The 17,618-nt window shown below is 25.8% G+C and overlaps 3 protein-coding genes and 1 pseudogene across 6 annotated transcripts in view; all 4 read right to left on the reverse strand.

Moving 5' to 3' along the window:
* LOC126854407 (acyl-CoA Delta-9 desaturase-like) overlaps positions 1 to 6,782 on the reverse strand; it is a 25,037-nt gene extending 18,255 nt beyond the window's left edge. The window contains exon 1 of the mRNA XM_050601092.1: positions 6,732 to 6,782. The gene's annotated coding sequence lies outside the window, so the exon portion shown is untranslated. The remainder of the gene's footprint in view (positions 1 to 6,731) is intronic.
* Positions 2,038 to 4,773, reverse strand: LOC126854625 (acyl-CoA Delta-9 desaturase-like; annotated as a pseudogene).
* Positions 6,783 to 9,078: 2,296 nt separating the features above from the next.
* LOC126854404 (acyl-CoA Delta-9 desaturase-like) lies at positions 9,079 to 12,416 on the reverse strand. Its single transcript, XM_050601088.1, has 8 exons — positions 12,375 to 12,416; positions 11,260 to 11,423; positions 10,402 to 10,610; positions 10,157 to 10,287; positions 9,814 to 10,019; positions 9,531 to 9,710; positions 9,183 to 9,455; positions 9,079 to 9,144 (listed from the first exon to the last, which is right to left on the reverse strand). The coding sequence occupies exons 1-7, from the start codon at positions 12,399 to 12,401 to the stop codon at positions 9,215 to 9,217; spliced, it is 1,158 nt and encodes a 385-aa protein (XP_050457045.1). The 5' UTR covers positions 12,402 to 12,416; the 3' UTR covers positions 9,079 to 9,144; positions 9,183 to 9,214.
* On the reverse strand, positions 11,289 to 17,455 carry LOC126854408 (acyl-CoA Delta-9 desaturase-like). 4 transcript variants are annotated; one of them, XM_050601098.1, is made up of 7 exons: positions 15,052 to 15,107; positions 14,307 to 14,614; positions 13,526 to 13,656; positions 13,241 to 13,446; positions 12,730 to 12,912; positions 12,375 to 12,625; positions 11,289 to 11,423 (listed from the first exon to the last, which is right to left on the reverse strand). In XM_050601098.1, the coding sequence occupies exons 2-7, from the start codon at positions 14,563 to 14,565 to the stop codon at positions 11,416 to 11,418; spliced, it is 1,038 nt and encodes a 345-aa protein (XP_050457055.1). In that variant the 5' UTR covers positions 14,566 to 14,614; positions 15,052 to 15,107; the 3' UTR covers positions 11,289 to 11,415. The 4 variants fall into 4 exon arrangements, with proteins under 4 accessions (XP_050457055.1, XP_050457053.1, XP_050457054.1 ...); XM_050601096.1 differs by lacking the exons at positions 11,289 to 11,423; positions 15,052 to 15,107 and adding exons at positions 16,341 to 16,551; positions 17,327 to 17,455 and having other exon boundaries at positions 12,003 to 12,625; XM_050601097.1 differs by lacking the exons at positions 11,289 to 11,423; positions 15,052 to 15,107 and adding an exon at positions 17,327 to 17,390 and having other exon boundaries at positions 12,003 to 12,625.
* Between the last annotated feature and the right edge of the window lie 163 nt (positions 17,456 to 17,618).

Here is a 17,618-nt window from a genome sequence, read left to right on the forward strand (position 1 = left end):
ATTTTATTATATTTAATTAAAATTATAATATCTGTTTTAAAATAAAATTTTATTTTCTACAAAAATTCTATTTTCAAGATTGTATAGAATTTACATATGTATTACGGAGATATGAGAGACATATCGATCAAAAATTCATGCTGATAAAATTGTTTATATTGTTTTATTATTGATATCTGCGGAAATGCCGCAGTCATTTGTGAGTAATCTTTCTTATATTCGTGAGTAATCGCTCTTTATAATGCTTATTGATGCATTTAGCATGTGGTTTCTTTTGTCAAAGTCCATTCTGAAGAGCAATGTTGTCAATTGAGAATGAACTTTGAAAGAAAAGAAATAATTACTATTTCCTAGGAAGGGTATTTTTCTTAAAAAGAATTTCTCCTGAGTGATCATCTGTATGTTGATACAAAATGTTGTAACATTATCAATGAAGATTTCTGATTTTGTTACAAAGTCAAGTCATCACACTTGTATATTAATACAATATAACATATATATATATATATATATATATATATATATATATATATTTTTTTTCTAACAATATATATATATATATATATATATATATATATATATATATAATCGATGTACATATATATTTTTTTTATAATATATTTTTTTTATATATATATATATATATATATATATATATATATATATATATATATATATATAAGCTAATTTATTAAAGAGTTAAAATTATATCTTTATTTCAATCGATCAGTAATATAGAATTTATAAATAGAAATTTCTGTTAAAGCTACATCAACAAAATTGTATTTTCATCTTAAACATAAATTATTTATCTTTATATTGTAATATTTTTCTCTACAATAAGTGCCAAAAAGATTCTCTTATATTAAGAGAAAAATTCTTTAAAGAATATCAGATATTTTTATAACATATATATACTAAATGGAATATTTCCTTACCATTATATTATTTTTTTAATATTTGGGATCAAAATAACAAAAAACTTTTAAAATTTTGCAAAAGAAAAAATATTGTAGTATTAATTTTTACTTATTTATTTGGAACAAAATTTATGTACTTGAATGAATAACTAAATCTGAATAAGATTTTGTTTTCTTGACTATTCATAATTGAATGGAACATTTTTTTAATATGCAGCTTAACTATTCAATAATTAGAAAATATATTATCTGAATTCTTCATCAAAAAGCTACATTATTTAGAACAATATTTACATATTTATCTCGTGATAAAAGAGTCAATTTGTACACAACAAAATTTAATATTTATTCCTAAAGAATAACTTTAAAAAATATTTTTCCTTAAAAAATAATTTTTTCAAAAATTAAAAATCTAAAAATTAAAAAATCCAAAAATAATTTTTTCTAAAAAATAATTATAAAATAAAGAATCCCTAAAAAATAAAAGTAAGAACTAAATATGAAATCAATAGTTTACTAGTCAAGTACATAGAAACAGTTCAGTTTGAAAAGATTTATAATTTTAAATAGTATTTGTCATAAAATCAATCTTGCATTTATTAAAATATTATAGATTTTCTTGAGAAAATTAGAATGTATTTTATTTTTATTAAAAAGTTGCACTGTTGTGCCTCCTCCCAAATAAATATTTTGTATAATATTTATAATAGTACTATTATATTGCGGATTTGATTACAAATAGTAAATCATAAAACTATTAAACTCATATTATACATATATATATATATATATATATATATATATATATATATATATTTCTTATGATTTTTATAATATTTCATATATATGTCTATGTAAAATAAAGTACGACTATTGATGTAAAGAGCCCTTTGATATAAGATGTCTCCTAATATAATAATAATATTACGTATTAATCATTGACATACTTCATTAATTCACATTTCAAGTTTAAATCCATTGCATTTTCAACAAAAACAAATTTAAAAATCATAGCAAGATGCATTCTCAACTAAAAGACAGATGTATATTTATTATATTTTTCTTCTGTTATATTTCTTTTTTTTATGTTTATGCTTTATTTTTTTCGACTATATAATTAATCAGATTTCGGTCCCGGTACTTCGGATAACATGAGATATGTTCTGTCACCTCTCTTTAATACTGTTTTTCTTATCAAATCCGTGGACGGATACTTAAGATCGTAGGCTAATCCTAATTTCGCAAACATTTCGATAAAGCGTGTGGTGTAATTTATTCCATAGTTTCTTAGTTGCGTCGATCTGTAATCCCAGGGAAACACATGATGATAATTGTGATATCCTTCCTCCATTGTCAAGTAATTGATAATATTAATATTATATATATTATATTGTCCGTCGGGTTTATGTTTCTAAAAACGAAAACATTTTATCGAGTGATTTCAATATAATAAGACTAAACATTAAGCTTTATATAATTATGTCACAAAAATTATACCAAGACCGCTATAAAAGCAAAATACTATTTTCTGAAGAAAATTTTAACAATATAATAATACGCTTTGTTATATAAAATAATTATTTGTTATTATGCAAATAATTATGTTAAAATTTTATAAATTATTGTTAGTCGCACATAGATGTAATTCTGTATATTATTGTAATTAAATGTGCGAATTATATACTTATTATATGGTCTAGTACCCCACTTATGAACAATGCTATTGATGGTCCATACAGTGTGCAAAGTGATCATGTAACGTATAAATACTTGTGATATTATGGCTCTGTCCCAAGTTTCGTTTCAGAAGTACATGGGTATTATAGGTAGAATGAAGCCGAAGAAGAGTTGAAGTGGTAAATAATATCTACAAAAATTCCGTTGCAAATATTTTGAAAACATTCAAGTGCTGTGTATGCATTTCATTAAATATCTATTAAGAAATTTCTTGAAATTGTTCTTCTTATATAATAATTTATTATATTGAAAACTTTGAATTTGGAAAAAAATAAAACTATGACTCATTTATAAGAAATGAAATTATTGCATTATATATTTCAAGAATATAATACATTTGTCGATATTTATTTACATTATTATATGTAAAAAAATACATATTTATTCTATAATTATATAACAGTAAAATAAAAAAAATATTCTTTACTTCTCGCCAAAGACTACGACAGGATCCGACAGAAAATCTGACATATCAATCCGTTTGCTTTTTTCAATAAATTCCGGATGTTCCTTCATCATTATTCAACCAATATGCAAAATGTAAACATTATGTATGCAATATGTATACAATATGTAAAAATGAATCTGCGCCGAGAATTGTGAGAATCACCATTAGTGTCACAATACTTGTGATGCATACGATGATTTTTCACCCAACGACCTAGTCTATTCTGTGAATAGCAGACATTTTTATGAAATAAAATATTATGTTATTACATATTTATTTTTCTCATCAATTTAAAATAGATTTTTTTAAATTTGTATTGGGCATTTTTTTATACTTTTAATCTTATCTCGATCTTATCTTTATAATTAAAGTTTTTAAGAAAACTTTATTTATGTAAGACTTATCTATTTGTTCATATTATAAGATTTTTAATCATTAAAAAATTATTTACTTTCACTTTTGTAACACAAGAAATGTTTTTGTAAACACAGGCATTTTTATATTTTTATAATAATTATAAAATTAGTATATATGTAATATTTATCTGTATACATCATATATAGATAATATATATAGAGAAACATTTCATTCACACGTGCGCGCGCGCGCGCTCACACACACGCACATACACACATACACATAATATATAAAATGTATTGATATTAAAGATACCTGTACACTTGCGCTGTAGCATATCAAAAGTAAAATTCTTAATGGTAGCTTAGCTTTGAAAGACTTATGACTCCAAAATCGGTGCGCACCACCAGATGAGCCAAAATTGGATATGATGTACATGCCAATTACTTAAAATTATGAAAAAATTATATTTAAAAAATTATATTTGTTAAATGTAATGTTGTTTCTAAAATAGTATTTTTTTCTATAAAATAGCATAAAAATAATGTTATTTTTAAAATATAACAAAATAATATAAACAAAATATAAACAAAATATAACAAGTTAATTGCAATTAATTTCGCAAGTATTTGCAAAAAAGATAATAATGTACATAGAAAACTGTAAGAAATTATCGACATTTTTTAAAAAATTTTAATATCTTTTGTAATATTAATTGCATTCAGCAAATATATCAATTAAATAATCAGTTCTTGATAAAAATATGGATCGGATTTAATAAATGTAAAAATATACAAAATACATAAGTATGCTAAGAAGACAAATTAATATATGTGACTTTTTGTGAATATATAATGGCTGTAAAAAATTGAAATCACAAAAAATTAATATCATCACTTGTTTTATTATTAATATGAATGTCTAAATGTTTCATTTGTAATTCAAAAATTTTTTTCAATTTTGACTACTATGATTTTACTTCAAATATATTATTGTACTTTAAGGAGATCATATAATGTGTTAAGATTTATATGACATATTTAAAAAATTTCTTTCTTAAGTTTCTATGCGAAGGGATATGTATCAAATTTTTGGGATACTTACTTCACAGTGTAGTCATTGGATTTTTTAGTTGAAGGTACATATTCCATAAATTCCAATGATGTATAATAACGCAACTTGCAAAACAGCATACCATATTATGTTGGTTTGAAAATTAAACACACTTGATTTTATCGTTTCAAATCTTTTCATGTACGTCATATCATCAGTAGTAATATAGCATTGAGAATTTGAGGTAACGGTATACATTTTTATGAATGTTATCAATCATAAGCAATTTTTTCTGAAAAAATCAAGAAACATGATTATCGCTTTAATGTTTTTCTTTATAAATAAAAAGTAATGTATACAAATTAATTACATACTTAGATCGATCAAATATGAGACTTTTTCAATATGAACAGGATATTTTTAAGTTGTTATAAAAAGTGTTAAATGACTTGGTTATTTTAAATAGTAGATTTGATGGCCTTGGTAGATATGACCTGCTTTTTCTAAGTCGCGCGTGGATTTGTAATGGCTTATTTAATAGTAAGCATAATGACAGAATAAAAAGTGCCTGTTTTAATTGCGAAACACAATCATTAAATTTTTACTACATATTTTTTACACGAATATGTTAAATTAACTATAATTTTTTGATTACTTGTAAAAGTTGAGAAAAAATTGCAAATTTGATTTATGCGCATCGACTTGTGTCACATATGATATATGTTAAATATTTTTAGGATTAAGAGAATTTGCTTCAATTGTTATTCATCGCGAAAGAAAAAGACCCCCATATCAAGGGATTGTGAAAAATAACAGTGATGCTCATTGGATACTCAAAATCAGGCATACTGAATGAAAATGATCAAAAAATTATAGTGGAAATTGTTATCAAATGGCTGCTCCAGATAACTGAGTTGTATGTTTATTCACTTATTCTTTCCTTCATTGAATTAATTTTAATTCTTATTTCATCAGTTAAAATTTTATTTTTGTAATCCACTGCATCGGCATTATGAAATAATTGCTAATAAAATTTGTGATCAATTTCCCACAGAAGAGGTAATAATTAAAAAAATTAGTATACTGCGTAACAAACACTGCTAAATGTTATTTAAAATTTTATATTATGATTATTTTTCTGACAAAATTTCTAAAGTCAATTTGCTAGATTTTTCTAGTCATATCATCTTGTATTATTTTTTAGATATCAATTTACTATATATCTCCAAAAACGGAAGGAGAAAAGCAATCATTAGCTAAAGGTAAATTGCCGATAAAAGTGAAAAACGCTAAATCCTGACTACGTAAGAAAGGAGTGATTTCACCTTCAAAAAAAAAGAAAAAAATACAAAATAAAGATGATTCGGCTCCTTCTATTGATGGTAAATTATTTTTGTTTTTTAATTAAAATTTTTAAATCGCTTATTTTATACAAGAATCTTTCAGATATTTTACCGGATGAAATAAAAGCTGCGCAACAATGGCTTAAAAGAAATAGAGAGCCATTTGAAGAGGTTTTAGAAAATTGGAAAATATGCCAAAAAATTCGTCTTAAAAATCTTATAGCTAATCAAAAAATTTCAACAGTACATTGAACAGTGATTAAACATCTTACAACAACCACAAGCTTATAAACTAGTATGTTTTTGTAAATTTTTTACACGATAACTGTCTATGATTAAAAGATATGTATTGATCAAATAATTGTTTTCATCATTTTTAAATTTTGGATGATTTTAATTCTTTGCATTTTCTCATTGCCAAGTATGCTTGTCTAGAAGGCAAGCAGAATATTTTGGTGAAATGGCCTTCAATTAGTCAGAAATTGGAATATTACAGGATGATATACATTATAATGATGTGAAGGATTTTATACCTTATTTGCAGAATACTGATTTATCTAATGATGAGTATAATGATAAAAAATTTAGATAATTAATTTTTTATATGGTATGATCGGTAGCATAGAAATTATAGTATATATAGAAATTACTCTGTTTATAAAAGTTTTGTTTATCTTGTTTTTTATTTTCTTTATAGATATTAAATTAAAAAATTTTCCATTTTAAGATGAAAATATTTCTTTTTCAATAATAAATATGATTGTCGCTATATCGATTCTATTTTACGATAGATTGAAGAGTAATAGCATTAGATCCGGAAATCTTTTCTGTGGGTGTAGCTTCGTAGAAAGATAATAGATCATATTGACTTACCTCTCTCCTTAAACTGTCACAGCTAGTTTGCGTTTGCTGGAACCAGTACGAATTATTTTTTTCGCCGACACTTTCGATGACAGACGCGGAGCAAACTGAGCAAGATGTGGTTCTTTTCCGCCATCGTAGCGACGATTATTTTTTCTGGTAGTGGTTTGATTGTCGATTAACTTCGCTGTCTACGGATATATGTGAATTGTAGAAGTGAATGATCTCTAGCGAGATGACGCAAAAACCGAGAATTGCAAAATTGGTATTGCGCAACGAGAATTAATTATTACATCTATCTATTTATATAAAGTGAGAGAAAGAGAGAGAGAGAGAGATAGAGAGAGAGAGAGAGAAACTATTGATACTATCGATACTATCATTAATATATGTTAAATCGTTGTAACTGCAATTTTTTGCAGATTACATATATAATTTGAGAATACATTGTCAAAGTCTCAAAAATACGAATAACATAAGTTTTTTGTAAAAGTTGAGAAGAAATTGCAAATTTAATTTATGCTCATTGATCAAGCATTACGCCTAAAAAAATTTGAACACATGCGCGATTTTATTGAAGCCAAATAAATGTTTGTGAAATTAGTAAAGGGATACTTAGGAATAATTGGTATACTGGCATATTTGGAAGTCTAGAAAATATTTATGCAATCAGAATAAATTATGATTTTGAAAAATTGTTACACGATGGGTGTCTTAAATTTTGAGCGCAGATCAGAAAGCTGTAAGAGCCGAAATCTCTCAGAGGTTTTTCGATCGTCATACAGCAGGAGGAGATGCATTTTTAATGCTTTCTCACGTACAATAAATTTGTTTGGATTAAAAAACTGTTAAAAAAGCCTTGAAGTAAAGGGAGAAAGGTTTTCCAATAACGATGAAGTAGAAGCCTCTCGTCGCGCTTGTGGAAAATGCGGATTGGCCTATCTTTTTTAATTAATTTCTTATTAATTGTCGTGAAAATCACAAAACGGTAGAGAACTTTTCTATGCAGTTGAGCATGCTTTATATGCACCCGAGAGGTGATCAGCAAATTATGGGACACCCTGTATATATATATATATATATATATATATATATATATATATATATATATATATGCATGTACCTTAATTTTGCAGTTGTTTACACAAACTTTTTGGAGCAAGCGAGTGTCCCGTGAACAATAGAGCGGTTGCAGTTCAGAAGGAAAACAACGACAAGACTAAGGAGCTAATGTCAGTCTTAGTATTTTAGTATTAATTAATACTTTAATTGCAGCTGTGATAATATATACGAGCGTCTGAGATTTCGAAATGCGATTTGCTACTTTCGCGCGGTTCTTTTTATTAAAATGTGATTTTTTAGAAAAATTTTAATTTATTAAGATATTGATAAATTTCTGATTTCAGTTTTTGTATTTATTTTTGTATTTAGTTTTGTATAGTATGGATCATTTCTATTTGTGTGTCTTTCTTAAGAGAGTATACTCATTTAAAACTTCAAAATATGAGTACAGTTTCTAGATTTTTTACAGCGCAACAATGATTTTGAAACAACTTGATAAAAATATTAATTTTTTTTCATTATTAATACAATATTATTAACTATTTAAATAAAAATTTTCAGCTTAAATTTTTTTTTCAGTTATACAAATATTTGCAGATTTATATTTTCACGCATACCGCGCATGAAAACTCAGGTTACGTTTTGACAGATTGACTTCAATGTCTAGCTAATTAATAATAATAAGTATAACGGTAACTACACATATTAGAAGCGATCTTATAGATTATGATCCTGATGTTATCATGAACACGACTCTCAGTAACTTTCAAAAAGTTTTAATTATTGCTCGTTTTTTATTAAAAAGTTATACACAAAATAAATTTAATTAATTGAACTTAATTTTCTGACATGTTTAATGTCATTTTAATTAACATTTAAGAAATATATATTTTGCCGATAATTTTTTTTTTACATCCTCCAGGAATTCCGACAAGTTATTAAGATATTAAAATATCTTTTTTTTTAATATAAGTCAAGTGGAGATACAATTAATACGAGATACAATTAAAAAATAATCGTTTAATAAAGAAATCTTAGTGATTAGACCAGTGCGTGCGTGTGTATTTGTGTGAGTACACAACTTTTTTCAATTAAAATATTTTTGACATTCTTCAAATAAAAGGTATATATGTATTATGATTATATGTATAATATGTATCACGCACACACTATAACATTTAATAAATTTATATGTATATTATTTTCTGTTTGCAGAAAAAAAACAATAAAACTATAATCATGTTTCTTGAATTTTTTTCAGAAAATAATTATCTATATTTATTATTTATATTTATTAATATTCAAAAAAATGGATATCCATATCTCAATTTTACAATGCTGTACTACTGGTGATCAGGTACAGATATATATATATATATATATATATATATATATATATATATATATATATATATTTCATTTTATTAGAACAATTAGTAACTCATTTCGTTGCTTCGAACAACACGTTTTTTCACCATATCGGCAGATGTAGTTTTTAAATCGTAAGCTAAACCTATATAAGTGCAGAAGTCGATAAAAGCTGTGGTAAAATTGAGCCAATAATTTCCAAGCTCTGCTGCTTTGTAATCCCAAGGGAAAACGTGATGATAGTTATGCCAGCCTTCGCCAAACGTAAAGAAAGAGACACCAGCATTATCGGTGGGGGTGATTGATCTATACGATAAAATAAACATTTCTAAGCAAGAACACATTTGCATATAATAAATCGCATACAATACAAGTACGTACTTATTAAATGGTTTTACACCCCACATGTGAGCCACGGAATTCACCGACCAAGTGGCATGTAAATTTATGCAAAACTTGGCAACGGTATAATGCCATACATACCACAAATTCTCGCCCCACATCCAAGGTATTATGGTTGGCATGATGAAAGATAATAATAATGTCAAATATATGTACCATCTAAAAAAAGATGTAAATAAAAGAGACAATTTCAATAAAATTAAGCAAATAAAATATAATGTATCTAATTTGCTTCCGTAAGAACAGACTGTGCCCGTCATACTTTCTTTGAAAGACCACAAGAGGATCTCGCTCGAGATCGCTCATGTCAATCATGGCACCCTTCTTGATGACTTCCGGATGTTTGCGAAGCATAAGCCAGCCGATATGAGAGAAAAAAAATCCTCTACGCGCGTTATATGGATCAGCATCAGTATCGGTGAATTTGTGATGAACTCTATGGTCTCTGACCCACTCGTAAATGTTATTCTGAACAATATAATTTATTAATAAACAATTGATATTACATTATGAAAAAAAATGTAAAGCTTTGATCAATAGTTCATAAAAACGTGAGTTTTATACAATACTTAAATAAGAAGGAAAAAAATTAAAATTAAGCTTACTTGACAAGCCATAGTGTGAAAAGTGATAAGAATAAGTCTCATTGGAAATTTTGCCTTATAAGACCGATGACACCATAGTCTATGAGCACCAGCAGTGGTGCCTATACCCGAAACGATACCAAAACTGAGAACTATAAATTGCAAATGATTTTTGATAATATATATTTTATTATTATATTAATATAAGAAATGTGATTTAAGAACTTAGAGGTATGTAGAATTACATAAATAAATAAAATACGTACACCACATAAAGGTCAAAAGGTTAGCATAATGAAAAGCTAGATATAATCCATAAATGGTTGCAAGATGAATATAAATGAAAATAATGACATGTCTCCAAATAATTTTCCATTCATAATTGACCTTATGTGATTCTTTCTCTTCCGCCATTCCTTTATTTACAATCTCTTTAAATTTCATTACAAAATTTTGTGATATATTGGATATCACGCTGCAAAAAATTTATGTTTAACATTTGTAATAGTAAAATGTATGCACTATCGTAAGTTACATAATAATATTCTGCACTTAATTATGTCAAAAACATAATAATTCTTAATATAATTTTTTATCATATAATTTTATTGTCATTAATTATTTTGCAGCCATTACTTTATATGTTCCTATTTTAAAATTATGTAGTGCTTGTCATTCACAAAAATAAATATCTCTGAAGAATTTTACATTTTATATTAAAATATATATGTATCAAATTTTTTCCTATCTTGAAAAGCACGCATGTACATACGCACAACACATAAGATACTAAAAAAAAAAATACGTTTCTATGTGTGATTCACTCTAAACTATCAATTTGCAGGATCTTATAAAGACTTTAAATTTAATATTAATATTTAAATTGTCAATCTTTCAATATATTGAGGTATAATTTGTAATACACATTAAATGAAAAGGGATATTTGATCAATATTATGATTAATTCTATAAAAATGAAAATATAAATACTAAATTGCAACAACAATATTTGATTTAAATTTTTAATTCATCAATTATGATAACTTTATAGAAGATAAATTATTTTTATTAAGAATAATTTGTTTAACATTCTTAATTAAATGTAAAATATGACAAAAACTTACTACACAAAATCCGAAAAATAAAGTATACCCACAAGTCTCTTGCGCACGCACTTTAATTTAATCGAGATGTTCGTGTGGTAATAAAATTCTGTTTTACTATTACGCTCAATATATATATATATAATGTCCCCCAAACCAGAGCCATTGTTTAAGCCATTATTTCTCTGAAATTTACATACAATAGTTAATTATTGAATTATTACGTATATTAGATTAAAAAAGAGAGAGAGAATTCATTTAGAATTCATTTGCTTGCGTTTAGATTAGGAAAAGTCAAATTATGTCAGAGCGGAATCACAAGTAATGTCTTTGTATCAAAATGAACGAAGTATGCGAGAGCGACGAGAACGATATCATTATTTGGTATATATCATATATAATAAAGAATATTTATAATATTTATAATATTTTCTTTTTCGTACAAAAAATATTTTAATAACTGTAAAAATTTTTTTATTGCTCAATAATTATGATATTTCGATAGAAAGTTTCGTATATAATATGCATTCTTTAAAAACAAGCGATTAAGAAGAGATATGTTACAAAAGTAGTAACTAGTAAATTAATAAAAAAATGTAAAGAAAATTATATTTTATATTAAAGTTTAGATAAAAAATTTAAACAAACTTTTTTTTTAACATAATTTGTTTGATTGTATCAAATATATGATTATTTGAACATTTTTTATTCTAAAGAAAATTTTTTAACAATAACAATACTCGTTGTACAGATAAAAAATATTTTTTATTTTCTAGTTAATAGATATTTTAGTTTGTGCAATATGTAAATCATTTGAAATCAGGTTGAACTGATTAACCTATTCAAATATATTCTTGAGGTTGAACGAATAAGTCAAAATTTGATTATTAAATTTTGTCTGATTAAATTATTTTAAAAATACTACTCGTATTAAAGTATACGTATTGAAGTATAATATCGGTTTGTTATACATACAAGTATTTATAATGGAAAATTTGATAAATTAATGAAAAAATCTGATAAATCTGTTGAATTTCTACATCATTTTAATCGAATGATCTGTTGCTGAATTCCCAAAAAACATGAAAAACATATTTATCTTTATTAATTAATTTTACAGTCTGAATGAGACACACTTTTCTGCACAGAATGATTCCTGCCATTTCTCTTCATTACGACGGTCTTAACGAGTTCTTCGGACGGTTGCTTGAGATCATAAGCCCAACCGATTTTTGCAAACATATCAATAAACATTGTAGTGAAGTTAAACATGTAGTTGCCTAATTCCGCCGCTTTGTAATCCCATGGAAACATATGATGATAATTGTGCCAGCCCTCACCGAGTGCTATAAAGGCGACGAATCTGTTTTCCGTCGGATTAATGTACCTGTTATTAAAACAAATCGGATAAAATTATTTGTAGTATAAAAAGACACTAAAATTTCTTCCAGCCAAGTTTATATAACACGTTTGCATAATTTATTTGGTTACTTATTATATGGCTTTGAGCCCCAGATGTGAGCCACACTGTTGACACTCCACGTGCAGTTTAAACCGATAGTATAACGTATAATCTGCGATATGAAAGCTCTAGACCAGGTTTCATTCCATCCATAAACAGGTACCATTATCGGCAGTAAAAAGGCAAAAATGAATTTTAGTATCGAAAAATATCTGCAAAAAAATAAATTAGTCAGTATACATGTACGATTTCTCTCTTGTGCTGTAGAATCGCTCATCTTGCGAAAGATTCTTGACAGAAAAAAAAAGGATTGATACAAAAATGTAAAAATTTCTAAAAGATTATATTAGAATAATAGATACGGATTTTATGATAAATTATGTATATATTATATGTATAAATATAAATAATTTCATACATCTTTCTGCGTGTTATGTATAATTAAATGTAAATAAACATCACACTTTTTGTTGGCTTCTCAGATAACTATTTCAACATAATGTGAGATAATTAACATCTCTAACACACACACAGACTTACTTGTAACCAAACGCGGCGACAGGATCTGCCAATATATCGCTCATATCGATCTGACGACCCCTTCGAATCACATCTGGATGTTTCTTCATCATCAACCAGCCAACGTGGGAGAAAAAAAATCCTCTGTTGCTGTTATGCGGATCCGCATCCGTATCCGAGTATTTATGATGCACTCTATGATCTCGTACCCAATCATAAAGATTATTCTTAAAAAGAAAAAAAAGTTATACAAAAAGTTTTTCTTATCGCAAAAAAAAAAAAAAAATAATATTAAAATTTATTTACCTGGCCAGCTGAGCAATAACAAATTAAAAGTATAATTCTAAGCGGCATTTTTGCTTTGTAAGCTCGATGAGTCCATAAACGATGAGCACCGGCAGTAATGCCCTGCGCTTGTATCACACCCATGATGACCACTTGAGATAAAAAGAGTAATTAATGTATTTATAAAATTATGTATAATTAATAATGTAATCATATATATTTCTCGCGGACCATGTGTACATCGATTATTTGTCTAATACATTTATTAAATAACTATAAAACGCTATTAAAAATTATAACGACATTTATTAAATATAAGACAAAAAATTTATATAAAATTTCTTTATTTAATTATAAAATCAAGTTTAGTATTTTCAACTTTGATATATTCAAAATGGAGTCAAATATTCACAATGTGTTTTGTGATAATTGACACGAGTGATAGATAGACAGTCTACAATGGAATCAAAGTTATACAATAGAAATGAAAGCTTTGGCTTGTCTGCTGTCAAGCTTTTATAGCGTTTTTCTTTTATCGTGTAAGTCTAATCGATTGGCTTTCACTCAGTCAGCCAATGTCGATTTCAACAGTGGCGACTACGTATTCTTAGTAAACGCGTGATACACTTTCAATCAAATTGTTACATATGTGAAATTTTTATTCATATTTATATAAAAAAGTATTTAAAAAAAATAATCAGCTTTATCAAAAAAAGACAAATTTTATTTTATTTCTTCTTAATATTTTTTTCCCACAAAAAACTCGAATTAAGGAGTTTACAATCTTCCAAAGAATACTCACTCCAAATGAATGTCCTAAAATCTTCGAACCATTTAAAAGTGTAACAGGCATACAACATGCTTGTATGAAGAAGAATAATGGATATGGCATTCCAGCACTTTAATTCCGTCTTGAATTTGAACAATCCTTCAGACTTTATATGTGTTTTGTTTCGATTCTGCATATCATTTTCATTATCCGTGGTGATTGAAGATTTTTCTTTTTGAAAATCTTTCTTTGCGTGCATTTCAAGATTCGTGCTTATGATATTAGGTGCCATCTGGGTTTATAAAAATCACTAACCGGTAATTCAAAATATTATTTTTATGCTGCAATAAGAAATAGATTATTTCTTTTTAGAAATCGATTACAAATGAAAATTTGCTTATTCGAATTAATAAATGATACATTTTAGTGTTTAATTTAAAAAAAAATAAATATTAAAAATCACCTATCTATCACTATTCTGCCTGTTTTTATTTTATTATATTATAAACTATAATAAAGATTCATTCTTGATATACAATAAATGGCTTAATAAACGGCTCTGTTTAATTACAATTATAAGTAATAATTAGTTATTATAAAATTTGTTATTTTATTATCATAAGACATGAATAAAGACTTCATTGAATTTAAATGCATTTCTATGAGCTTCTATAGCAATTTGCTGCAACATTGTTGCAAAATGTTTATATAACAATCTTCATAGTCCAGAAAAACAAATCTTTTGAGAAAATTATATTGATTTATATCTTAGCTTTACCTAAGAATTTTTCCGCACGTTTAATGTTGTTTGTTAATCACAGGTTTGATAATAACTGCATCGTTTTTTCGAATTGCATTCTTGTGCATTTTTCCAAATTGCATTGTCAGCACATTGCTTCATTTAAAACAATCGATGTAATTTAATACGCGAACATATTGCAACAGATGCAACGAAGTAAATATACAGCATTTAAATCAAGTTCCATATCCACGCCACTAGTTAAGATGGGGAATTAATTTTTGTATGTTTAATAGATCTACATCTCAAACTACACACAAATTTCGTTACATTATCTTTCTTTGTTTAATTAAATATAAACTTTTTTTTCGAAAAACTTTAGCACTCTATATCTTGGAAATGAAAGCCCGTAGAGGCTTATTTTAACCCGTTAAGCCCATAACTTTATATAAGAAAAATCTTTTTTTTTTTCACTGATGAATACGCTGTTTCATTTGTTTTTAATATTTTTGTTACATCTTGTATATTATTTTGTAACATATTATCAATTGATACAATCAATATAATTGATCCAATAAAAAATTGGCATAAAATCGTTTAATATAGATTTTGAGAATATATATAGATAGAATATGTAGTCTTTATTCATCTATTGTTTGCTAAAATTAACAGTTAAAAGAAATGTGGCATTATTCAAATAATTAAATTACATATGAAAAATAAAATTTATTCTAATATACATAATTATACGACTTTTGCCATTATAAAAATAGAAATTTTCAATTTTTAATTATACGACTGTTGCCTCTAAGATACGAATCGAAATGGCTTTTCAAGGTAAGTGTCACACATACATACACACACGCATATGTACATAATATGTAAATTATGTAATTATTATTATTATATGTAAATTATGTAGTTATTAGATATGTATTACGTAATGTAAATTATATATGTAAATTATGTAGTTATTGTGAAATCGGAAATATCCTGACAAAATTAAAGAGAAAACATACTCTGTTAAAAATAAATTAAATTATGTAATCCTCATCAATATTGAGGAATTTATATCGAAGTAAAATATTATTTGCTCATCACATCCTTTACACACACACACACACACACACACACAGTAAATGAGATTCTAAATAAATTCTAAAAAGATTCTAAAAAGAAAGTTTATATTTACGATTTGGAGACTCTTAATTCTCATTCTCTTACGTTTTATATAATATTTAATTTAACAAAAAATTTTAAGTAAATTCTCCAAATCGTAAATATAAACTTTCTTTAAGCCAAGTAAAATATGAAAAAATTTGACTTACTTGGATCCACAAATATAATTGACTTTATTTTAATTTGAACTTATTCCATATTTCTCTCATTTCTATCTTTCTATTTCTTATTTTTCCCTTTTGGGATTAATGGCGTTAATGGCAAATAATGATTATTATTCACGCAACTAATTCACTAATGGACAAATATCCAATCTATTCTGATTTCTATCTTTGAGGAGTACGAATCAAACATGACATTCTAAAAAAAAAAAAATTAATTCTTATGTTAGTATGTGATCGGTCGTCACTACTGATTCTGTCTTTTGTTAGAATCTAAATGATAAACCGTGAAAATAATTTGTGGCAATACTAATTGATCAGTCATTAAAAGAAAATTTGTATGTTTTACATTAACAAGAGATCTTCAAATATCAGGTATTTATTTACTTAATGTGCAATTTGTTAGTAATAGGTTAGTAATAGTTTTATACTAACAATAAGATACAGAGCTGCAAAAATTTGTTTATAAAATTTTTCTATATTTGTGTATTGCTTATTTGTAGGTGTATTTACAGCTTATTGTAAATTCAATCATTTTATAAAAACAGCCTTTTTATAAAATAACGAATTTTTATAAGAGATAATATTTTATAAAAAATTTAAATCTTAAAGAAAGATTTTCTTTTTAAAGAAAAAGACTAAATTTTTATAAAAAAAAATTTTGTGATAAACAAATATGTGTAAATATATTACTGACTAATGTTATAAAATATTTTTATTCTTATTATAATAACAGGAATAGGCTCAGAGTACTAACAAACTTTTTGTTATTAAATTTTACATTGACAAGCATTAAAAATGTACGGACATGTTTTGGATCATTTTTTTGATTCATTTTAAGCATTAATAACAAAATATAAAAATCAATTTTGTATTAAGATTTTTAATCCATATAATACTGGCTACAATCTAAATTGCTACAATCTAAATTTCAAATTTAAATCGGCAATAAGTGATACTGAGAAAAAACTCACCAAAACCCGTGTTAGAAATCCATGCAAATTGATCGACAACGTATATATTCATCGATAGTTCATCACACACTGAAGCAAAAAGCAGTCCCTCCATAAAACATATATTTTTAAAAAATATTTAACCTTGACATTTTATTTCATTAATCCGACAAAGTTTGCACATCAATAACAGCACCGGTTTTTCCGGTTTTGGTTTTATTGACATCAAGTTATTTTGACTTTAAGCAAGATTTAAAACTTTTGGCTTTTGGCAATAACCAATGTTATTTGGGTTTAAGTAAGACTTAAAATT

This window comes from Cataglyphis hispanica, chromosome 14 (genome assembly GCF_021464435.1).
Source record: "Cataglyphis hispanica isolate Lineage 1 chromosome 14, ULB_Chis1_1.0, whole genome shotgun sequence".
Lineage (NCBI taxonomy): Eukaryota > Metazoa > Arthropoda > Insecta > Hymenoptera > Formicidae > Cataglyphis > Cataglyphis hispanica.